The sequence below is a fragment of the Diorhabda sublineata genome, chromosome 3, assembly GCF_026230105.1.
Source record: "Diorhabda sublineata isolate icDioSubl1.1 chromosome 3, icDioSubl1.1, whole genome shotgun sequence".
NCBI classification, from domain to species: domain Eukaryota; kingdom Metazoa; phylum Arthropoda; class Insecta; order Coleoptera; family Chrysomelidae; genus Diorhabda; species Diorhabda sublineata.
Genome location: NC_079476.1, coordinates 39,738,914 through 39,766,025, shown reverse-complemented (window position 1 = coordinate 39,766,025; position 27,112 = coordinate 39,738,914). Strand labels below are relative to the sequence as shown.

The following is a 27,112-nucleotide window of genomic DNA, read 5'->3' as shown; positions in this document are numbered from 1 at the left end:
TTACAGAATTTGCATGGAAAACACAAAGAAAAAGATAAATACAAACAACAAGAAGAAATAACCGAAGCAGAACCATCCAGAACTCCTGAAGATTCGGTGTGTAGTAATGAAGGTCCCAGCGCTATTTACGCTGATTTACCATCTATTACAACACACAGCGATCACAAATAATTTTAATTCTTGTTAACAATACATATACAGAGTTTTTCTTATGTACGAATTTATGAATATTCTTTTGTAATAGCTTATCCATCCCAAATAGACCTACCAGCAATATTTCGGCTATTTTTCAACATCATCAAAATTGAGCTCTTCGTTGTTACCAAAACTCTTGCCTAAGGATAGTAGGTGTTAATCTTTGAGGGCTGTAGGATGGATATAAGGCTGTAAGATTGAATATGAGAGACCTCCAAACACACAAAGTATGAGGTACCTTGACATTACTTAAAAGAACGTTCAGTTACTACAAGGTGTTGTTATTTGTGAGGCGTATGGTTTAATCGACTAGAATTACACGTTTTTGATTAATCATGGCTTACAAGTAATCTTATCACTTTTCTGGTTCGACATGTCACATTTTTTGTAATGTTTCACGCAATGTTTTTTACATTTAATAACTGACCGAAACTCGCAGACTAAGAGAAAAGAGCATCTGGTATGAAACGAAAACTATTCATTTAAAATAAATCTATTACGGCTAATTACGTTCGATGCCTCGATAATTTTTTACGGACAAACCGTTAATATTATGAATCTAGTTGTTTTTGTATAACCTTTATTAACATTTACATTATCTTTACAAATTTTTTGAAGTCAAAATATATTATAGAATAAAAGTTATGGTGGAAGGAAGACATCAAGTAAAAGAGCTGCTTGTCGGTGACCAAAATTGCGGCTATTCTGCTTATCCGAAAATTTCGAAAATTAACTTTTTTTATACACTTTTGAAAATTACATTCTATTTTTTCGCTAGTAGAAAAAAAACTATCGAAGCAATCAAGATAATCCTAGTTCAATAGCTGGATTATAACACATTAAAGATGCTGTATAAATTAATAAATTTAATCGTCCTCGTATATGTAGCAGTGAGAATTTTTTTGTAGTTTCGCGCATACAAACTCAGCATTCTTAATCTAGTTGTATTCAGAGAGAAATCTGATTTGATTGACATTATTTTAGCTCAGAACTACCATAAGAGATTTTGATATCAGATTAGAATATACTTCTCCTTATAGAAAAGTTTTTGTTGCCCGAATACTCTGTATATCATATTTATAAAACCTAACGAAATAAAATTATTGTACCTGATTTATTTCTTACAATTTTTTTCTGAAAATTGAACTAATCGATATTTGTTTTGCCTAATATTTTGTATTTTTGTTCATTTCTAGTAATGTAACAATAATAAAATCCCACTAAAGCTAGTTTTGCAATGCAATGTTGCCGTTTTTATAAGTGGAACCATACTTTTTCGGAAACATTGTACGTCGCAAAATACTATGTATTAAACTCCAAGTTTTAAGTATCAAAATGGCTGTCGTTCAGTAAGAAATAGTGCTACTAAGCTCGTCATTATTGACTATCTCGTTTTTTTAATTTATAATATTGAAAAAAAGATTCTAGAAGCCGGTTAGGTGGTCGATGTCTGATGGCCACGGCGTTTCATTAACGAAATTTTATTGACGTGTGTTATTCTGTTTAAAAAGGAATTGCAATTGTCAATTTAGATAAGGCAGTAAGATGATTTTTAGTACATCATCACCGTAACCTCGAATGAATATAAGTGATGATCAACTACCATAAAAGATAATGACCCAAACCATCACATCATCTTGCGCACATTTCTCTATACAACAAACCTAAACACCATTGCACAGATACCGTTCTTTGCACCAGCTCTAGCTTAGGAAACATGTCCTATAGTCAAAGAACGGCGTGAAAAGTAGTGTACGCATTTACCAAATGATTGATCAGCAATTTGAGGTCTGGTGGCAAAACCGTCGCACAGAGTTAGTCGCTTTAAGCATTTTGTTACGTTAATCAGAAGTAGATAAACAAAATATCTGGACTATTCGGCTTTCATAGAAGGATGAAATATAGAAAAGTTGATTTTATGAAAATAGTGAAAGATAAAACGTTGTAACACTGATTAACGAGTTGGTAATTTTGTGTATGTTTGTGAGACGTTGTAAAATTGTTTATAATTTCCGTTCTGCTTAAATTATTACTAAAAAGTCTGACAACGTTGTTTGATTGTGACCTCAAACTACTTGTATCAATTTTTCTAGTGTTATACGTTTTTTAAACTATTAAAGTTGATTAAAATCTTTCATACTTATTTGAATATTCGAAATTGTTTAAAATACGTTGATCATCTGGTATTTTTGCTTTCCCTTCAAACAACTTTAATAACTTGACTGCAGATAAAATCGTAGTTTACTAATCAATTTTGAATAATAGTCACATCAAATCTTTATGGTGTCACAAATTCTTCGCTATCATTTTTTCTTCATTCCGCTACCTTCTTCTCGTTCTCACTATTTCTGTTCTCTATTCTTTAATTTCTTCTTCATTATATTTGATTCTCATATTCTTATTTTTCTTGGTTTCATTGGATCTTCATCTTTTGCTCTAAATCTTCTCGACAATCTCTTGTATCTAATTTTATTGTATTCAGTTTAATGTACAAAAGTCGCAGCCAGAAAATTTTATGTCAATTTCTTAGACATTTGTTAGTTTGGTTTTACTTTTATCTTTTAGTACTACACTCCATAGTACTAGCTGAGTTATCTATAAGTACTAGATCATAAGTTTCTACTAGTATAATCCCGAATAATCGTGAAAAGTATTTTATCACATGGAAAATCATTAATATGTCTTTCTTGTTGCTGTACCTTCTCAAGATACCGCTGGGAATGTTCAACTAGGTTCTCGCGGATTGGAGTCGCTCAAATATCTCGACATCGTCCCCGTTTTTTAAAGTAATCCTGTGGAAAAACTTTCGAGGGTTCAATTTCAAACTTCTAGGCGACGAAGTTATAACACCATTCCTATCTTTACGTTTGAAACTAAGTTTGTTAACAAATGCATCTGGTTTCAAGAAATTATTAAGCATGTCAGTTTATCTAGAAGCACTTTCATTGGAGGTTCTCAAAGCACCAGAAGGACACTGTCATTGTCGATGTACATTTGTGTAGGTGGAGATGAAATATCTTAGGACGTACTATACATTTCTTAATCATCTCTTCAATTAATCAGTATTAAAACCAGTTCTGTAGCTTATAAAATGTGCAGTACAGAAGTGCTTTGTTAGTTGCCTATATTTTGACATTTTGGAAAAACAAGGACTTGACCCGTAGATGAAGTGGCCACGTGGTTTCAAGAACGCGAGTGGTGAAGTTGAAAGTTGTCTGAAAAGACTTTCAATAAAAAAAAATAATTAGTGATAAGAACCTGTTGCAAAAGAAGGAGAATCCTAATTAAATTAATTACAACCAGCAGCTTGCAAAATATGTCCGATAGAAAGGACGTAATCATAAGAAATAAAGAAGAATTAGAAAAATCTTCTGGAAAGTTGTAAAATGGTGGAAAGAACGAATCGTAAAAGTTCAGCAAATATTTATTACAATGATGAAACAACGATGGATGGATTAATTAATATAAGAAAAGGCAAAAGAAAGATGGATCGATCTGTCGGATGGAAAAAGAAAAGAATAGATACAGAGAATAACCGGCAATTAAGAAAAGTTATAAAACATTTTATTGTGTTTAATTGAGACAGAATATTATATAGATGAAGTGAAGATACTAGCTTCGTTTCCAGTAGATAATTTCAACACATTCCGAATGTATTTTGAATATCTTTTGGATGTGTAAAAAGCGCAAGCTTGGTTTTGATTTAAAATTCTCCCACGAACGATTTATAAACATCTAAAATATATAATTTGGATTCAAAACTAGCTAGGAGAATAAGATATATTACTAGTATTGAATGGATGAAGATTTATTCTGGATATTTGTAACAATAAAGTCAATTACGACGGTTATTTCTTGGTAAATATCACAAATAGGATGAATGCACATGCGCCGGATTGAGAATCCTTATTCAAGTCCGAGGATACATTGGATTTATTCAGAACACGTTCTGAATTCGAAATTTCTTCTCCACGAACATGTTTTTCGCACAATTGCGGATGAATCTGGTGACAGAACATGTTCAGGATAACTATCACGAACAGAGATACTGAAAAACAAAATTAATCTAAGAAACCTTGAAGATAAAATTTATTTTGAAACGAATCTCACAAAAATAGGAAAAGAAAAGGATAAAAGAATATAAAAAATAGGATGGAACAAAGATAAAACGAGGTTATAATACAATTTTTATGATTACGTTTCTCGGAAAATGATTTCGACGATTTCCATTATATGATGTGACGACTTTTGAAACTGAGTTTGTTAAAAAATATTTTTGATATCAAGAAATTATTAAGCATGTCATTTTATCTATGAGCACTTTTATGGGGGGTTCTCAAAGTACCAAATACCACAGAAGGACGAAAAAAATTTAGGAAAGATACTGAAAAACAAAATTAATCTAAAAAAACTTGAAGATAAAATTTATATTGGAACGAATATCACAAAAATAGAAAATAAAAGTATAAAAGAATATAAAAAACAGCTAAACAAGAAGGAACAAAGATAAAGAAATAAAAATATGTTATAGAAAAGTACTAGTAAATGGAAAACTATTGAAGTGGGATAAACAGCAACAAGAAACTGGGTTTTTAAAAAAAGATTCAGGAGTATGTATTGTACCAAACAAAAATATTGTCAATGAATTGAAAAAGTTTACTTCAAACTTTATTTTCATTTGAATGGAAGAAACAAAAAGTTACGCTTTTATCTGCTATCAAGCCGAAATTGCTTTTAAAAGTTTTCCCAAATGCTTCTCGATGATAGCTTGAAAAAAAATTAATCTTAAGCTTAGAAAATGTAGATGCTTACTACGATTGTCCTGGCACTACTATTTGTTTTTGTAGAATAAGTTTTTTAAAAAAAATATGGGACCAAAATAGTCCTTTATTAAAATGAATGTTATCAATTTGAAAAAATGTGAATTTACGTAAAATAATTATCAAATATACTAAGTTTCCTACAAAATAATAAAATTAGTTTTATTTATAAATGCCAACGTTGTTAAAACGGTTAAAAACAATTTCAAACAGGTTCACCGTTCAAACCTGTTTGTTCATATTTATTTTTTCTTCGAATTTAACTACAATTCACATTTTTTCGTGAATAAATCAAACTATTGAATAATATTAATTATGTTTGTAAATATTTGTAACCCTTGTTGTTGTCCTTTTTATTAAAATAAATTATTAAAACAACTTAATGTCTTTATAATAAAAAATTTTCCATAAACTTTTTCCAGCAGATGATGAGACATAATGTCTGAAATAGAAAAGAGGAAGACACACATTTTAGCTTCCAGTGTCCATCCCATCGAACTTGACAACTTAAGAAACAATTCTTTTGATAGTAAATTAGTTTAAGCTTTTCTGGTTGCCTCTTGAGTTCCTTAGCAACAACAAACCGTCTGTTTGTTTGCTTCTTTGCTATAAAAGGATGCGGAAACTAACCTCAATCTTGTAATTTAAGATCCAATCCTCTTATATAACATTATAGGGTTTATCGAGAACTATATTTAGATCACAATATTTAAAACACACTTTTCTAACGTCCGAGCGTCGAATCTCAAAACCATAGACAAATAAAATAACCAATCAGCTGATCGCATTCATCTATTGAACTACCAGGGTAAAAATGATGCTGTCAAACGACTACGAACCGATTGAATCAGTTTCCGAACAGCAATAAACGTGATCATGAATGTAGTTAACTATAAAACAAAAGTATTCGCTTCGAATTTTATACAGTAACCAATTAACTACATTCAATAAATTATAACTTATGTTACTTGCTAAATGTACAAATAAACGTCAGTATTTTTAGTATTATATAACTTCTCATGCATGAAGATGCCGTTAGTTCACAAGATGAGTTCTACTTTCGCAAATTGTTGCACTAACCAACTTACACGCTACTTATCTATAACTTATAATTAAACTGAATAGCGTATTGTAACGTTAATCGTTCAAACTAACGAACACCCACTCTTTCAATGTTGCTGCTTCGTCTACATCACATTATATCTGGGTTAATAGACCTTTCATGTTTTATACGAGGTCTGGGTATTAAATAACGAAACTGCGCGCCTAGAGGGCGCTCTGGACGGGCGGGGTATCCAGATATCTTGTCTATGTACGTCCCAAAACACTGTTGTTGATAATTCTCTATGTGGTAAGCGTGTTTTTGAGTAATGTAAGCGCCCAGGTAGTCCCGTGGCTGCTTTAACTCCGGAAACAGTGACCAAAATCAACCGAATTGTGCGTGCAGATCGTCGAATCAGCATCCAGATAATTGCCGAGGCTGTAAACGCCGATAAAGAATATATATTTAGATCTTTGACAAAGAAACTGCGCTATCACGCTTTTCAAATAAACTGCAATCATTTTCAACAGCATGTACAAATAGCTAAAAACATAAATCTTGACCTTGTTAGGAAGAAAACAGTTAAAATCTCGAAGGCGATGAAAAATATCATTCCCTATCATTACGAAGATTATCTTAGCGGACAGTTTATCCAAACCGATGGATGAGGAATAAATAATGACTTGTAAACTTTGATATTCACATTCAACTGAAATTCTGCAACGGTACATTCAGAGATGAGTTAAAAGGAACTCTTATTTTACGTTATTATTTGATATAACTGTTTATATAGGTATGCCAATAGTTTATCGGCGAACTTTTTTTAGTCATGGAGCCACTTAAAATATTGCATATGGTTTTTTCTTGGAAAGTTATAGTGCAGTAAAACTTTAGTTCAGTTAAATTAGTTGTTACTTTAAACTGCCGAGGCGAGGAATGCTTATAATATACATTTGGAACAGAAAATTAAAGAAGTTTACTCAGTTATGACATAACATTTTTTTTTGTGAAATATACTTATCAAATATCCTCTTAAATTAAAGGTGTGAGTGGAAATTTATATGTATTGTATTATTTTTCGTCACAAAATTTGTCATATTACCAGAGGTGGTCATAATTTACTTAGAAAAAATGTTATCACAGAAAGTTTCTTGGAAACTTATTTATTAAAAATAAGATTCATGATAGATGCCATTTCGAGACGATTATTGTACCAAAGATGTCGGTTTATTACCAAAAACTCTAGATTTATCATATCCTCGCCGGAAAAAGTCCATAGGTGTTAAATCGAGACTGCGTGTGGACAAATTTATGTCACATCTCGCGGAGATGAATTTGCCAGGAAAAATTTCACGAACTTGTTTCAGCAAGCTCCTTCCTCCTGCTGGAACAATGTTCTTTGGTAATGACCATTAAAATTTTGCATTTCAAGCAGCACAAAGAAATCGTTTAACAGTAAAAGTTCTCTTACCGAAAAATCGGACACTGAAATTGTAAGGAAGATTTCTAGATTGAGAAAGGTGTCTTTAGGGCCGTTATTTGTCACTATACCGTTTTTCTAAATTGTACAGGATAATTAAAAAAAATTTTTGGACTTTTGAGCAACAAATATGTCTATAAGTTGGTCAATATTAATACATTTTCAAAACGTTACTTTCAATGCAGAAGATTGTCGAGTAATTCAGGTAATCGTGCAAAGATAGTTTCTTATCAGCCAAAGGATCTCTCCTCTGAAGCATCTGATACTGGAATTGTAAAGAAAACTTTCAATATATTCTCTAGATTTGAAAATAGGCCGTTATTTGTCACTATTAACTTCCATTTTCCTCGACAGCTCTCGAGTTTACGTCTGCCAATCGTTCTATTCAATCTTCTTTGCATTATTAATCTTTCTGTCGACAATAAACTCTTCATTGCTTAGAAATTCCTGTGTACGTCCAATTCTCAATAATTAAAGCAGCAGTACTGCCATGTTGTAAGCATTAACTGGTTTGATTCAGTCTTTCAACCCAAAGGTTCCATAAAATTGTTTATAACTTCAGTTTAGTAAGATGATAACTTTCTGCCAAGTAGTTCTGCTTCAACTGCAGTATCCCATCTATGTGCTGAAGCACTAAAAACAGCGTACACAAATTGAGCTAAATAAAACTTCAAAACCTGAAGAAAGAAAACCAATCTGAACCGTGGTTATCCTTGCCTGTTGGATCCTTCTATAGTACGCTTATAAATACAAGAGAGACAAATATTTTTACATTTACTCAAAACCTGGATTTAAAAATTTAATTATAGGATTTATACAATTTGTAAATATTCTTTGAAATATCTCCATCTTGCATGAGGGTTTCTGAAAGACGTCAACTGGGATTCCAACAGTGATCTCATTAGAACAGGCTCTAATGTTGTCCAGGGTCTTCAAATGTTTTTCTTCTAGCGATCTGTTAAGTCGAGGGAACAAAAAGAAATCTGGCGGGGCGAAGTCTGGGCTGTATACCGGCTGGGGTATGACACAGATCTCGTTTTTTTCTTCGTTCGTAATCATTGTTTTAATCTTTATAGCACTGTGATATAAAATTTAAAAGTAAATATCAGAATTTGAGAACGTTTTCAATGTTCCTGTCCATATAGGAACGTCTTGTGCCACAATCATCCTCAAAGGCGTCTTCAAGAATTTTTTCCACTGGTGTTTTCTTGAATCTCACGTAAAACTTGATTCGTTTTTCATCACCGTGTTCCGCTGAGACATGAACCAATCCAAGCGTTTTCCAGAAGCTCGGAGCTCCTTCTAGCTCGATCCGCCAATACTTTTCACAAAAAGGACTGGAAGGAATGATAAGAAAAATAGGACATGGATCGATTTTCTTGAAGACTTTTTAGGTGCTGCGATTCAGCAATTCAAGATATTTTTATTATTAATAGTGCAGCTTCTGTAAATACTATTTTTTTCTTTATTTACTTTACTATATCTCCGAATTGATAAAATCGCTTACTACTGTATAATTATGTAATATAATAGCCTATAATTCACCAAAAAAAAGTCAAGAGAAAAAAGGCACATGTACAAAAGGGTCGCTTTAATACGACTTTAATGCACGACACTGCAACGAGACTCAAGGAACATCGACCCCACCAGAATACAAGAAATGTTGTAAAATCCAACTGGGATCTCGTGTGCTCACAGTCAAATCCGATTCTACAACCGAGTTGTATGTAAGGTACCATTGCGGTTAACCGAAGTACTTCGTTCGCACGGTTACGAATTATTTCGAATTTTAACAGAACGCGAATACCGTTTTTCTTCGTGTTTGGCCTGGTTTTTTTTGCTATGAACAAACTGTGAATTGTACAACGTCTATTTTTCGATTTGGTTTTGATTTCAAAACTTTTGTTGAAATGTTTACAATGTTTTTAATTTGTTTATTGCTTGCTGTCGTCAATTCGTCTGGTAAGTATATTCGAGTTTTGTTATCAAATGTATATATAAATCATTTGGAATATTTTTTACATACTTATCTTTTAAAAATGCGTTAAAAATTGAAATATATTCAAGGGACACAAAAATAAAGGTGAAACTTTCTATTTTTCATTTTGTTTATCTTAGCCCCCAAAAATTTTATGTCGGCGACTTTCTTCCTAATTTAGAAGTGAAATTAGCTAAGTTGGTATCTAGAAGAACCGGATATTTATTCCATCAAAGAGTAGTAACATTAATACAAAATAAAAAATTGATTTCAAATGGGGCACGAATACGATTTCCGTGGCGCTAGGATTTGGCTGTCGTTTTATAAATCGACCCCTTCGAGAATAAAGAATAAAATTTCCTGGTATCTTGCTTTGTTTTAGAAATATCGAAACCTAACCTAGCCTAAACCCACCGGGACTTCTTGCTTGATAAGCTACAAAATCATATTTCTACATTTAATTATCCATGAAATCTTCAAATTATCGCTCAATATTTTTCTTATTTTATAAACGGTACTAAACAATTCCAAAAAAACTATTCATGTCTGATAATAGTTATATATAACTACCAATTTTGGTTCAGCAACCTGTACTTTTTAATATAAGAATATTAAGATAAATTATGTAAAAATTAATAAAAAAACTTTTTGTTTGTCAAATTACTCGTGTTGAATTTAAAGTAATTACGTTCTTAATTTATTTACACACTATACAATACACTTAACTTATAATAATTTACTTATAAATATCACTTTTATAAATTCCTTCTTTTTACTACGACTATTTATTTAAAAATAAACTTAATGCGTTCACACAAATCATTTATATGCTTAAATAAAGTTCTACAAAGTTCTAGAACAAAATAAATAAATAAATAGACTTTCCTAGAAATCATTTAGAAGAAATACTGTAAATAAACCGCCTATTACTAATAAAATTATAGACGCTGCCTAAAAAGCGTCGCGCGAATTCGGCGAATATTCAAAATTCCATAGTAGCTCGACAGGGCCGGCGTAGGGAACCATTTTGCTTGTTCGAAACACTATAAAGCAAATCTCGAACTAACGATAAAGTTTGATTGTAGTTTCACGTGTCGATATTACGAAAACGAAGCGAGATATACAAAAATGTTATTCTTCATTTTGGCCTAATTGAGCTGAACTAATGGCCATATTGCGGTGCCACAGAAATCGCATTCTCCCCTTAAATTTCTATTCCCATACAGCACTTCCGGACTACTTGTGTAATATTAGGCTGGTTTTAAACATGTTTTGGCTCAAAATTCGTTTCTCATCCCCATGAATCGTTTTTCATTGTGATACCCCCCAGTAATGGACAAAATGCGACGCATATGGCGTGGTGGTCTCCCCATAGTTCTGTGAGAGATTCCTAGAGATCTCATCGTTTTGGAAAGGTTAGCTTCAGTGGCCTTAATCCCTTGGCGTCGCGAGATAATTCCACAGCTTTTTTCAATTTATAAAAATCTTCCAATAAATTAATACGGTCAAATATCTTTATAAGATATCAAATCATCCAATTGTTACTGTTAGGAATATAAATTTAGAGCTACTTACATAATCTATTTCACCTACTCAACCAAAATGGTACCTCAAGTTAACACCAAGAGCAATTTTAACACGATTACCAATATAAATAAATACTCAATATTGTTTAGAGACATTTTGTTAAATTACTAACTAGCTTAGGCCTTTGGTAAGTTAAAATTGGTTATAACGCATCTGAAAATACTGAAGATCGAATTCCAAGTATTTTTTTATAATTCTTATATCTCATTTAAATGAAATAATTTGTTAGTATATACTAAAATCTATTAATGACGATTAAACAAACAAAACCACGTAAGATTAAATAAAACTGTGATTTTATTTGAAAAAGGAAGTTCCGAGACATAAAAGAATGTTATAGATAAAGTTGACTACCCTACGTGACCAGAGGCATGTGTTTTCAAAATTTTAGACAACATTCTACTACTTGATAAATGATAAAAAGAATTTATAACAATTCCAATAAACTTCCATTCAAAAAGATATTTTATGTAATCATTTTATATAATCAGAAGTCAACAAGAATTGTTGAGACTCATGTTTACTGCAACTAAGTCTAATTTAACGATATTTAGAGACACACTTCGATAACCAGTTGTCTTGTGAGATAAACAAAATACTCGGTAGAAACTTTGGATTATTTTATCATGCTTAAACTCTCGGAGTCCCACTTCTTGTCCAGCCTGATCACAAATTGTCGTGAGACAAACTTACAGTCGGAGCTACCACAAAATTGGCCAATGGAGGTCTCAAAGTTAAATTGATACTTCTCCAAGCACTAGTGGCAACTCGGTTCTCAGAAAATCGTATCCTGTTGATAGATTAGTCACCAGTTAACATTCAATCATGTTCTCGTGAAGCAGTTGAAAGGTAAAACAGACAGAAGGCCTCTAATAGCATGAATTGGTTGTGAACTCATTGAGGAATTTTGTTGATCCCTGTTTAATGATAGAACACTTATTGTCAGGTCACATGGTGTAAAATCTGGTAAATAAAGTGAATTTTGAAGAATACGAAGACGTATGAATGACGCCTTGTTCAAGATCAATGTTTCTCCTGGAAATATGATCTAGTTAAGCGTTTATAGTAGCAGATTGATCATCCGGAACGATTTTAAATTCGTCTCAACTCAAACTAACCTAAACCATATGGCGCGCCTTTACCAAAAATCGATACGCGCGAAATAAGTTGATTTATTGATGGCTCAATTTATATACTTCTTCTCAAGCTCAAAATAATTGACAAATACTAGTGAAAATAATGTATAAATTGTAAAACACGATATATTTTGCAGATTTTCTTTCAAAACTTGTTTCTACGTAGTTTCTTCTCGATTCTAAATTACTATAACTATGCTATACTATACAAATCGTTTATTAATGTCATTCAAGAGATTTAATATGATATTAGTATCAATATTTCACCTGAGATGTACCTAATGAACGCCAATGGTGAACTAACTAACATATCATTAGGTATTTCCTCTGTGGAAAGTTTTTCTTTTCAGTCGTTACTTTAACTCTAATGATACATTAAATAAGCAGTTGATTTTCTCTTTAGAATATTTTTTGTTCGTTTAATTTCTTCGTTATCTACATTATCCATTTTATTAAACAGAATATACAAATAGTTAGGGAATTGAAAATATGCGCCAAAAAGTAAATTGTGCGACGTAAAATTATTTTTTTTTTACAATATTGCTTGTATTCTCATTTTGTAATGCAAATACTCGAATGATTTACTTATCAAAATACACATTTTTGGTATGAATTCACGAAATCTGTGCGGCCGTTGAAAAATTTAGTGAGGTTATGTACCGGTACTATTTTTTTTATTTTTAAACGCGAATAACTCGAAAACTAAGAGGAATTCCGTAAAAACTTCTCTAATAAAAATTGTAGAGCACAAAATTTTCTACATAAATGGTCTATAGTCATTTTTTCGTTGGAGTTACTATTTCTGAGTAAATCTTCCTCAACGCCTAAAGCCAGAGCATCCGTTCGCGAATTTAAACCAAGTGACGTTCCCGGCGTGCATGGGAACTGTTCTAAGTCTAGAAAAACTACTTCGTTTTCAAAAAATCAAAATGCATCATGATGGTTAAGATCTGTATTTTGTACTTGGGAAATTTTCGAAAATCTTGCGAGATGAAGAGGTATATTGGCCACAAGTTCACATAAAACAACAATTTTATTACCAAAAGATTGGTACACTTTTCGACATAATCACCGGAGAGATTGAGACATTTATTATATCTGTGGACAAGCTTCTCAATTCCCCTTTTCAAAGAAAGTTACCGCCAATTAATTCAAGTGTAAAACAGACCTTGAAACTTCCGAAGACAAAACAGTGATGGCGAATCTGCTATTTTTTGTCAACTCGTTGAACCAAGTCATCCGAAACGACAGATTTGCATCCTTGGGCCCCTTCATCATGTCACCATCACTAATGAAGTTTTCCCCATAGACACGATTAATTCTCCGATGGATTTCTGCTGCACTATAACCTTCAGCCTGTAGAAAACGAATCACACTTCGTAATTCACACTTGGCGGGAGCATCAATAACGGCGGACGTGTTTACGTGGCTGTAGCACAACGCCGACTGACGCCTGAATGTCAACAATGTGTAGTACTAGAGTAGCGTTTGCACGGAGCGATCGGAGGTTGAAATTCATCACTTGCCATATGAACAAATCCAACGAGAGATTTGTAGTTTGTGTTATTATCAATATTTTTATGTATACAACATACTTTGATTTATTTATCATTTCAATATTCACAGACTTATTAAAAGTTTTTTCTTCAGAAAAATATGGGTACTCATTTTGTGCTCTACAGTTTTGTCTCCTTCACTTTTTTTCGAATTCTACGTAGAACTTTGTAATACTTTATGTATCTTCATTGTAAAACGTTTTTCCCCTTTATAATTTAGTTTTTAATTGTACTCAAATTATATACATACATCACAAGATCCTCTTCAAGTTGTAGCCTTGTTTTTTTTTATTGCAATAATAATATTTATAGGTATTATTCAAATGACGTGTCAAGGTTTTCACATTAAAAAAAACGCAGCTATTAAGTAATGCAATGACGTCTGTGTTTTGTTGACGATTAATAAAAATAATCACATAACAAGTTTTTGCTGAATAAATTTTAATTAAAATATTTTGTAGGCCAGTCCATTAATATCTCTATATCTACGTCGGGTTCCCTTCAAACGTTTCATCATAATTCAGATTTAGATTTCTGATGAAAATTTTGCTTCGTTGGAATTTATTTTAGTCAACGTTTGAGACATATTCCTTCTGATACTATTAAAAACTCTAATTCAATTCTAAATACCATGTCATATTGAGGTAAAATCAACGTTTTTATAGATATCTAATTTCAATATTGGAATAACAACCAAGCTTTTGTGGTTGTCCTGTTGAACCAAAATCAAATCAAAGGTTCTCATTGACGTAAGAGATAAGTACAGAGGGTCTAATGTCGATTTTCATATTTCAAAATGTCTAGTCTAATATCTTGCTCTATGAACAGATTTTATGATAAACAAAAGTTTGAAGCAGTTGCGAAAGACAGTGCTTAACTGTAAACTACAAATAATAACCTGGTGGTATTGAAATCTTACCAGCAATTAGTCCAGACCTTGCACCGTCAGATTACGATTCGTTCAGATCCATGGTGAAGTTGCGGGTGGAAAAATTTGAATCCATAGAAGATGTTCAAAATGGAGTGACAATTTTTTGTGTCCAAAGCCCATAGAATAGTTGGGCTTTCTTTTTCTATGACTATTTAATAAACAAAGTGGACATTTTTGAGACACTCTCTTCGAATCCTGACGCTTTTTACTGGAGCAATTTTTCCCTTTTAGCAGAGTGAAAATGATTATTAAAGCCATAAGGTAAACTTATACCATAAGGACTTTTGTTGTTTGTTTATTTTCTCTAGAAACTACAATCCAATTAAAAAGGAGAATAATAGAAAATGAAACTGATAATAAAACTAACATAAGCAATTCTTATTATGAACACCAAACCATAAATGTCACTATAAATTCTCCAAACTATATATTAAACTAATCGTAATTTTTTTTTCCATTCTCTTCAAGTTTCATTGTTCAATTAATTCAACTAACGACATTAGTATCGTTTGTATATTTTATTGTTTTTCCTAAATTACTCATACTAATGTCAAACTATTAAATCAAAGATAATTATTTTGCAAAGTCCTCTAATCGTGAAAACGACAAGGAAAAGCAGTATAAAATCACATAATTGCGAGACATTAAATATTTTTACTCAAATATTTTGAAGGTTAAAACTTCCATAGGAATTATCTTGTTCGATAGCCAAGCAGCCATTGGAACTTTGAGCTCCAATGTCTTAAGATCTAAGCTCCACGGGGCACTGTGGTCAATCTCTTTGTACATTTTTTCGAATTGTGAGACACCATGGAACTCCAGAGCATTACACCTACACCTCTAGCAGCTAAATCCTTTCCACCTTCTGAACTATTAATACTGAGCATTCCGATACCGTAGCAAGAAAAGGAAATGCGGTAGATCCTTAGTACCACCTGCACCATGAAGTATTAACCGTGTTTCATGTCTATCGTCCAAAATAAAATCGTTTTCTTCGTGAATTTCTCAAAAAAATAAGCTAATTTCTAATCGGTAGAAAGTCTTAAACTCAGAATTCTTAATTTTGTAATAATAGACGATAAACGTCAATATTTACCTATAGAATTTGTGCAATATAAATCTAATTATACTCCTGTGAATTGTAAAGGTAATTTAAAAGTTCATATGAAACCTTTGGTGTTAACATTTCATTTAGATACTTTCGAAGCAACGAAAGAAAATAATACAATAGAAAATAAACCGGGCGTGCGCGCTAAATCGTGATCGTGGTTGTCGTGAAGATTAGACAACTCGTGACGGAAGATTATGCAGCTCGAGTATTTAATTATAAAATGAACCAAACCTAAATTAATCTTCTTCGGTATGGCACTTTGCTGTACATCCTTCAACTGAGCAGCAACAAATAATTTTGCACAAAATCTATTATTCCAATTTGATAAAAAATGGATAATTTAAACGAATTAGAAATTTTAGGTTGTAATTTTTCGATTTCCTAACTTCACAAAGTAGATTAGGTACTAAATACCAGGTGATACTCTTAATGAATTCATCACGAGTTATATTATGTACTTGAACTACCTTTTCGTTTACCTGAAATATCCCAGTCACGAGTTTTAGCTCACCCAATAAAACAAACTATAGAATAAAACCCATTCAAAGAGACATTTATTTATAAAAAAGATTTGGGAAACCTTCTAATCTTGGTGGCAAAACCAAGGATTATGAAAAAATCATACTTTTTCAAAACCAAAAATAAATGAAATTAATTATTGATCTACTAGATTATTTTTATAGAGAAGCCATTAATAGTGCGTCAATATTTCTATGAAATTAATTACCGAAGCTAGTTAGAGAGTTAATGATAATCCACAGTTGCCAGATCTATTTTATTTCACAGCATTTGAGTATATGATATGATTAAAGGACCGTGTAGAAGCTACATTACTTTCTGGTTTCCCTAGTACTTAGTTGAGGTACTTCCTCGTTTTATTTACAATATCCATGTTAATAAATTATTGACTAGATTTTTGGTGATGGTATTCGAAACTTCTGGGCTAAATAATGAATTCCAACTAAATCTAGCCAAAATTGGAAATACCCAATATACTTTATAATCGATTGTAATAAATCTATTATTATAACTGCAGGTGTACCTGGCTTAAATAAAAGTAAACCGTAAAATTTAGTCCGCAAAAGGTCAGTTTTGGGATTGATAAGATTTATTGACGAATTTAACAGTGACAGGGTTAAATATTTTAGGAGAAAAAGTGTTTTAAGGAGGAAGAATGTTTAACAAAAGATATTATTCGGGTGTTAAACCTGGAATTTTTGAATGAAAAAAGGTGTTTTTAACAATTTATGGTATGTATGTTACAGAATGTCTTTTATTGTACAGTGGACAGAATGAGACATGGTGAACTTCTCGATGCGTTACGTCGAGGTCTGGGCCAAAGAATTACGAGTCGTGCATTCATCGATATTAGTATAAAACGAAACAGCATTTAAAATAAAGTTTATCTAGAAAAAGCAAATAATTAGTTTGTGTTCTCTTGATTAGAATTTTTTGTACTAAATTCCAACACATAAAAATTGATACACCACTCCTAAATGTTAGCTTTTACTTCTAAAAAATGTGTTAAAGGTAAGAGGAAAGCTACAAGTTACTAAGTAATCAACTGGAAATTGTTTGGGATGGTACGATTGCTCCCTTAGGATTCATGAAGTATAATGAATGCTGTAAACCTGTTACAAAGTTTTATTTAATGCCAAGACATGTCTTTAATGAATTTACCACTTAAATTTCACGTTCTTAAGCATTGGTGCAGTTTACAAGGAAAATAATTTCCCGCCAGTTCAGTGAAATATTAAAAATATGATTGGCAATATTATGAAATTATTCAAGTCAATAATAATAATAATATTCTGATATATTAAAAATAAAGTATAATGATGGTGTATATCCACCGCTTCGCCAAGTTTATTATGGAAACCATGATTTTTTTTTGGTATTTCAAGCTAATAGAAAGTACAATCTTTTCAAAGACAATAATAACAGTTAGATCAACTCTATAATAGCCGCCAAGCACAAAAAAGATCACAAAAACCCATTAAATACGTACAACTCCAACCTAATATTAATGACCAAGAAAACATTCTGACTCCAGCGTGACGTCATGAGCTATAAGTGTCAAATTTGAGCCGATAATTCAGCACAACGGTGTATGTGTACGATTAAGTTCTTATAAAATCTTATACAGTGGAATGTCGATGACTGGAGGTGCAAAATGAAATTAATAATGTTTTACAGGGAATATGACACGTGCTAATAACTGGTTCTTATTCAACTGTGCTGAATTCTATCTGAAGATCATTTAATGTCGTTTGATCCATTTAAAGGATATACCTCAATTTCTATGCACGATATGTTCAGGGGTGTCTCCTGAATGTAAATCCAAGTGGGTGTCGTGGTTTTTGCTAAATATATAGTTGTTCACGATAAATTAAATATTGTGAAAAGTTTGGAGCGCTATAATTAACAACCTATGCGTTATACAAAAAAAAGTTTCAAATCAAAAAGATGGTAAAAATGATTATCTATAAAAATGATATCTACTATTTTTGTCGTACAATGCACGATCGCGAGATATTCGCCCACTTGGATTTATATTCAGGAGAACCCCTGATTTCAAAAAAATTCCGTTCTCTAGTACCCGGGTGCTTGGCCTATGAAATTGAAATGGAGATCCTGAAGCACGAAACATTAAATTGAATCTAATAAAGCACATTTGATTTGTTCACTTACAAATGATGACAAAATTAATTTTTTTCTTTCGTCGTTTGTAAATTGAATAAAAAATTTTTTATACTTTGTATTTCAAACCATTTTCACCCTTTTGTAGTTGATTTTCATTAATATTAATTCATATCTCTAATTAGTTGAACTACTCTTTAAAAATTTATGAATTCGATCTTTATTCAAATACTCAGTAAAAGCGAAAATTAAATATGAAAATTTATGTAATAAAATGGAAATTGTCTACACACATTGACCTAGATGATACAACCCGCTTCATTTTAATGAGATTTCACTCGTGTATTAAATATTTACGATACAAGGTTTTCGCGATGATTCGTTCAAAATTTTATGATAAAATAATGAATGAATTATATCCTGTAGGAAATAGGGGATAGGAGGAAAAATAATAAGAGATCGGAGGATTTCACGGAAAGGATAAACGTTTCTAGTTGAAAATGGGATGAAAAATTTCAATATTTTTTCAAAGAAACTGAACCTGCACAACGTTAGTTGACTATGCCGAGCTACCAGCTTCGCAGAACGCAATCAGAATCTTCTTTGTCGGTGTGCTAAGCTGCTTCGATTTCTTTGATATGTGAGAGTGTATCTGCCACATCTTCGTCTTATTTGGCGTATGTGTGCTGCCTTAACCATTAGACTATTCAGCTCGCCAGGTGTGGACAGATTATCGTTTTATTGAAGGAATTTCTTCGAAGAAATGTCTAACTGTATTAAGTATTTTCAAATGCAAGCTCACATGGAGTGGTTGCCACAACATCTCATGTATGAAATTCTCGGGAAATTAAAAAAAATAATTATTATTTTGAATATTTGTTCAGCGTGCACAATTTCATTACATTATCGACATATTTTCCTGATAACGAACAAGAAATTTTTCTGGATAACTTTCCTAACGTATAATTAAATAATTGTCACATCGAAAACTCCCGACAGAAAGTATCTACAAGACATTTTATATAATCATATTTTGATCACAAACTTGTTGTTTTGAAAAACTATGTAGAACAATAACAATAAAAAATCTGTCTTGAAACTTTTTCTTACTTGTTATTTATGTGTTGAAAACATTGCTTTGACCTTGACTTTGATTTACACAGGATTCGTTTTAATAGAGAAAGCATATGATTCATTCAAGAAAGTTTCTGGCGATCTAACACCATAAACAGAGAAATATAGAAATTGATTTATGACTCGGATTTTGAAAAACGTGAAAAAGTAATTTCTATAACAATCACAACTCATAGTTTAAATATATTGTGGACTGTATTCGTCAGTAAATGTACAGTTTGTAATAAGTAACTAGATATACACGGGGATCTAACATAAACTTATCCCATTCAGGGTGTCCCTCGACTAGTTGAAACTATCTGTATATATGGCAAAATACTTATAGTAAAATAATAAAAATTTCTACATTTGGGTTTTCGGATACGATCTTTTTAACTAAAATATTTTTAAAGATGGCCGACTTCCGGTTCTACCGGAAATCGACTGTAACTTTGTTATTTTGAATAGAACACCCTGTATATTATTACATTTTTGAAATTAACGTAAAATTTTAGTATACTTTTGTTGGAAAACTTTTTTGGAAAAATGCGTGCTTTTTGAGTTATAAATTTTTTTGTAAAAAATTTGACATTTGCAGACCCTTATAAATTATTTTTTTACGAGGATACCCTTAAAGATATGAAAATGGTTTCTATTCTGTTGCTTTTAGCAAGGTCAGACGTATTTGAATCTATGTTGAAAAACTTTACATTCTATACAGGGTGTGTAGGAAAAGTATTCAAATTTTAACTTCATAAATATCAAATTTCTTTATTTTTTTAAATAGAACCAGCCGGTTTTTTCTATTTTAATGCATTCAGCGGTAGAAAATAAGTAAAATTCATGTATTTTTCCTATACCTGAACCTTATCGTTATCCAGATATTAAATGTTTTCTGTAAATTTTTAGAGATGTAAGTGTGGTCTAAACTATATTTTGATACGTTAACTTTTGCTTCAAATGAATTAAAAGTAAATTTACATAATCTTCGTTATTAAATTGAAAACGAGCAATTTTAATGATTTTCGAAAGTATCAATAATTGACTAATGACAGTTAAATAAGTGTCATTTATTACAAAGCCTACTAAAAGTATAAATAAAAATTAAAACTTGTTAAAAAATATAATAATAATTTAAAACCTCAAATATCTCGAAAACGACTAAAGTATACATGAATTTGCCTTATTTTTTATCCCCGAATGCATCAAATGAGAAAAAACTGGGTGGTTATATTTGAAAAAATTGAGAAATTTGATATTTATGAAGTTAAAGTTTGAACACTTTTTATACACACCCTGTATAAAATGAAAAATTTTTCGTCATAAATGCAAATACGTCTGACCTTGCTAAAAGCAATCAAATAGAAACGTTTTTAATATTTTTAAGGGTATTCTCGTAGAAAAATAATTTATAAGGGTCTGCAACTGTCAAATTTTTTACAAAAAAATTAATAACTCAAAAAGTATGCATTTTTCAAGAAAAGTTTTTAGACAAAAGTATACTAAAATTTTACGTAGATTTCAAAAATGTATTAATATATAGGGTGTTATATTTAAAATAACCAAATTACAGTCGACTTCTAGTAGAACCGGAAGTCGGCCATCTTTGAAAATATTTTAGTTAAAAAAATTCGTAAACGAAAACCTAAACGTAGAAATTTTCATGATTTTAATATGAGTATTTTGCCATATACAAATAGATTTAACTCGTGGAACACCCTGTATATCCCACTCATTTTATTAAATCACAAACATGGCTGAATTAAGAAGTAGTGGGACCTGGAGCTAAATCCACCAGGGCCCCAATTAAGAAAATCTAAAATATTAGTTTTAAATTGAATACAAATTATAAGTGAAAATCAATTAAAATCTTATTTTCTTAAACTATACAAGATTTGATTTACAAAATTTATTTTTCAATTTATAAGCTTTTTAAAATTGAGAATGACCTTTATGTTTCACTATAGGTATCTGTAGAATCTGTAGAAATAGAAAGCCCCAGGACCTGGGTCTTCAGACACTACCCCCTAAATCCGGCGCTGATTGCAACCCATTATCTGAAATATAATTTATGTCTCTACGCAACATTGCAATTTTTAATTAGTTTATGGAATAATTATGAAGTAGTAATTAATTTAATTGTTGTTTAGCACGAAAAAACTTGAAATTTCAACAAGCTATTGAATTAAATACAACAACCTACCCACCATTCGTAGTTCACGATACGTTCTAATTTTTTACCAAATAGGATTCGGCGAAACGCAAAATTACTTATTCGATTGCATCCTTCTTTTAAAACGTTTACAATTCCTCAATATCAACCTCCCATGAAGCAAACTCGATATTGGGAACACAAACAACATTTTCTATCTGGGGTAAAGTAAATAAAAACCGCTTTCCATAGGATCAACCATCTTATGAATCAATGTATTGGAACAATGTCTGCATTTTGCACTAAACCCAGCGTCTTCAAGTGTCCATTGTTCTGTGGCTAATACCACAGGTCTTAAGAAGGGTTTATCTGTCCATATTTTAGCATTGTGTCCCGGAATCCATTGAAGGGTAACTTTATTTTTCTTATCCAGCTCAATGAACATTCCTAAACTAGCTTGGTACTTATGGCATTAGACCATGAGTGAGTTTAGTAGAAACAAAGAAAAGATTTAGTGTATTTGATTCTAAAACTGTTTGTAAACAATGTTTTGTCCTAATAGATTTAAATAATAAGATAATCTTTTATTTTTTCATTCTTCAATGTCCATTTGCCGTATAAACATAGAAAAAATTGGAATTTCTGGAACCGCACGTTTCGATAACCAAGTTATCGTCTTCAGATCTGAGACTAGAAAGAAATAAAAGAAGTAGAGATAAGAATTAGCATGGATGCGACATGGGAAAGGAAGAGGGAAACAAAGGTCGAGATGGTTGAGCTAGATGGAGATGGGTTTGGTTGGAATTACCTCGATCCATCCAAAACTGGAGTGAAGTTGTAAAAACCCATCTTACAAAGGGCTCCACAAAGTTCTAAATAAAGGTCGTCGTGCGATTGATAATAACATCAAATAGCACATAGAAAAATCCGGCGTTATTTCTTTTTTATTTTATTGTCTTATTGTGATATTTATTTACCGATTTTCACACTTCGTTAATGATGCGTTATAGTTTTGTATATTATTACGTGACCCGTAGATTTATTGTTACAAAATATACGGGAGTTTAATCATAAACGATATCTTCTCGACCTAACCATAATATTTACAATTTACATAAAAACTTTGACCTTATTTAGATAGGAATAAACTGAATCGAATAATGTTGATAAACAAAACGAGATTGAACACAGATGTTTCGTTTCTTTTGATTGACATGTTTGTGTTTCGTTCTTGGGTTTTGATTATCACAAAAATGTGGACGACATCACGCATTCATATAATTAGATTATTGCTATTTTTTACTGGAGGCAAAATATGCTTTTTCGTGCTTTTGTTCGAACTTTGTAGTGGATTGTAGTCACCTGTAGAGAGATACGTATTTTGCAGCCCATCGGTATATCATGTAAGCGATTTCGACCTCGATGTACAGCTCCCTTTATTGACCAAACTGTCGGCAACTTCGCGATTCTCTAAAACATTCCTTGCAACATCCTAATAACTAAGTGATTCAACCTAAAAAATTATAATGGGTGCCCCAAAATTAATGCAACATTTGATTAAATAGAAAACAGTTTTTAGTCTTCTGGTTGTAAATTTTTATTGAACCAAAATTTCCCATGATTATTCTGCATAAATCTGACTGAATTTCGTTGATTCAACTCCTTAAATGCACGCAAAGGTAAAAGGAATAAAGTAGTTGTAAGAGGAAAGACAAAAAAGAAATCGGCGGTACATAAATAGGAGAAAAGAAAACTCTTTTTTTCGAAAAAAAAACTGTATCATAATTCGAATCTCTTTTCGGTTGATTTCTTAATAACATTCAAATAAAATGAAGGGCACTGGGGGAAAACGGCGACAGTCCATCCGGACGAATTTGGAGAATATCGAAAATATGGTTTTACTAACTAGTTAGATGGTAAAATTCAAGGAAAAAAATGAAAAAACAAATAAACTAGTGGCGTAATAGAAAAGAAAAAAAGTGGACTCATGCCACTTTTCCCCAGCATCAAACTAATCTGTTGGTGGGTCATCCACAAATTCGTCATCGCTCTGTTCTTGAGGTTGTTCAGCAAATGGTAATTGTTGATAAAACAACTTGGCTTCTGCTGTCTCAAGGAATGATGTCAGATCCTTCCATTTGGGAATTTTAACAGGAATGGGACCTTGATAAAGGTTTTCTCTTCCGTTTTCTGGTTTCTTTCTTAGGCTCTTCTTAAGCGGTTTCAGGTCCAACTTAGAACTACTATAAAGGCCCATATAAGCGGGAATTCTCATGAGAAAACTTCAGCATCCTGATAGGCCGAGTCTGGGAGGGGCACTTAGTTGGATAAAGGGGCGAAAAAAGTACTCCAATTTTGAAAATCAAAATTTTTGCTACAATCAATGACCTCATATGGTGTAGGTTTCACACAGAAATTTCTTAATTCGTCTTTCCAGTCATTTGGTACCTCAGGGTAAGCTTTTTGGTTTACCAAATTCATGTCTCGAGGTATGAATGCCCTTTGATCGGAAATATGACTTACAAAGTATCAAAACGGTTTTTTTTTTGGTAATCAAGTAATGAAGGAATCGAATAACCGTAAAGTTTTTATTTTGTCCTGAGCACGGATCACAAAAAATTGCTGGTTCTTACTTACTTCCATGGAAAGGATCTTATAAAAGAAGTGATACAGATCTTGAATTTGACAAAATATGAATATTGAAACTAATGAAATTTAGTTGACGTTTCTAGTAAACATCATTGGTAGTGATGTTTGGGCATGGCAAATTTTTTTGGAAATCCATGGTGATACTTTCCATAGTCAGAGACTTTGCGGCACTTTTGCGGTGTTTTCGCTCCTTTTCACGATTTTTTTTCGCCAAATCATCAAAAATTCTTCGAAAACTGTGTTGCGCAAAATTTTCATTACATCTCGCCCTCTACCTGTTTTTTGCGTTTCTTCGTTTCTCTGTTTGATGGACCGGCATTTTTCCACTGGACCCTTCAAATGTTTTGTGTCTCATCAGGATAATTAAAAAATTAAGAAACTGTTGTTTGAAAATATTGTCGTTTCCAGTATTTACGATGTTTTGAATCAGAGACGTATTTTGACGAAAAAAAATTGTACGATTTTTTTTATTTTGTTTGATCGGACGTTTCCAGCAATTTTATTTAATTACAGAAATTTACCTAACGGCATGTTATGAAGCATCGAGGTGGAAATATTGTTGATCATTCTGTATTTTATTCCATGAGAAAAAAGAACGAAACAGTATTCAATAGTACAGTTAATTTAAAAAATTAACTGGTTGTTTAAGAAGATTTTGTGAAAAAATTTCTATTGATGAGAATATCAATTGTAATATACCTTTCGTCTAAAATTAACTAACTGCAATCGGAGTTTATTGGCTGTAGACGTGAAGAAATAATAAATAAACCGTTTTCTTGAGGAATCTACAATTTGTACTCCTAATTAGAAATAACAGAAGTAATAAAAAAACGTCTTTCAGTACTAATGCCTTTGATAAATGTAAGGTACTCAATTACGTTGTCAAACATCTCTTTTAGTGAAGTCATTGACATAAGACAATAGTTTTGGGCCTCTATTACTGTGTACTTTCACTTTGCTCCAAATATTCACAATCCGGAATTTTCAGTGTACTAAGTAGAAAAAAATACGATTAGTTTTTGGATAATAACTCCTTCAATTTTGATGATACCACAACTGTTAAAAAACCATTTTAAAGGTAATTGAAAGAGCTATAACTTTTTTCATTACAATATATAGTGAAAAACCTTTTATTTTAAAACGGTGAAGGGTCAAAGGGCTCGAGAGAGACTGTGATTGCGTTGCCGCGCGCTCTTTAAACAATCATATTTCCGACAATTTAATTTTTGTGTGACTGAAAAAAAAAGCCAAATTTTTTATGAGAAAAAGACCTACATTTTTCATCATAAAACTTTTGTACGTATCTTTCATCATTTTTGAGATATTATGAAAAGAAGATGATTGTTTTAAAAATTCAAAATTTTTTTTGTTAAAATCGTGATTTTTTCAAAAAAATATGTGTTCTAAAGCAGCCAAACTGCTATAATCTATCAAACTCTTTATATTAAAGTTAATTCTAGACGGAATACGATTAATTTTAATTTTAGTGGAAATGGCACTTATGAAACCCCTTGTTTTAAAAGAAAAAACCATTAGATGTTTCTCTTATTTACATTACAACTCATCCATTTTACGTGCAAAAGTATTTTAACAGTACTCATTTTAAAGCTCATTTCAAGCACTTCAAAACCTTATTTCATCAGATTGCTTAAAATGTATCTGCTCCTCGCTAGATGGCATTGAATACAACGATTACATTTCAGACAAAGTAAAAAACGGTTTTGATATTTAATATCTCGCTTAATATTGCATTTAGAACACTTTATAAAAAACCGATTTACTCAGTTTTTCACCTGCTACAATTTTTTCATCATATAATTTTCGTTAAAATGCATATTTTTGGAGAAATTTGCAAAAAACCGATGAAAACGTGAACAAATTTTCAATTACCAATAACTTGTAAAGTATTGGGTATTTTGAAAAACTTTATCATACATTTTTTTCTCAAAATTAGACCTTCTATCGATATACGAGGTTATTTTGAAAAAAAATTGGCAACAACCCCCAAGTTGGATGCGGATTCTAAAATTTCATGCAAATCGGTTCACAGTAAAAAAAATCGGAGCAATGACTGCACTATTTTGAGACCTCTCTTCTATTTATATCCAAAATTTAACTCCAAATATGTTGAATCGATCCCTAAGAGATGCTGGGGGCTTCTGCTATCTCTTAGATGCGGACACAATGATTTTAGAGCACTAATTCCTCAACTTTTTTGATATTATAGTCGTTAAAAGAGGCGTGTGATAGTTTTTTATGAAGTAAGTTTTCGACGACTTCACAAACTTCACCGATTGCTTTACACCCCTCAAATACTAGTAGATTCTCCAAAACATTATCAACAATTCAGCCGACGACCACAAACTAACCGAGTTTTGGCGCTTAAACTATAAACGAATATCAAAAATGGTTGTACCAATTCAGTGAAAAAAAAGTTACCGATTCGTTTTACGCGTCCAGTTTAAATAAGGAAATTTTTTAAATATTTACATCGATGCATCCGTATCATTACACCAATTTCGGATTGTTTAGAACTACTGCAACTTCATCTTTTTTGGTCTGCTCAATTATATGCAATATATCCTGTTATTCATATTGATTTTTCCTCAAATTTTCTTGATTTAATAAAAGTTATTCAAAATATTTAACCACGATTTCTCTGGTAATTAAAATTGAGCAAAAACTGTAACCAACAAGAAATAAAATATTTTTACAGTTTCCC

General features: G+C 31.7%; 1 protein-coding gene across 3 annotated transcripts in view; it reads left to right on the top strand.

The window, feature by feature from the left end:
• LOC130441215 (probable G-protein coupled receptor 158) overlaps nt 1–27,112 on the top strand; it is an 80,470-nt gene that overhangs the window by 48,802 nt on the left and 4,556 nt on the right. For 2 of the 3 annotated variants that reach the window (XM_056774788.1, XM_056774789.1), the window contains one exon: nt 7–5,356. The exons of the other annotated variant lie outside the window; for it this stretch is intronic. In XM_056774788.1, the coding sequence (XP_056630766.1) occupies nt 7–171 (165 nt within the window). In that variant the 3' untranslated portion in view covers nt 172–5,356. Of the gene's footprint in view, nt 1–6; nt 5,357–27,112 lie in introns of those variants that run through there. 3 annotated transcript variants of the gene reach the window in all.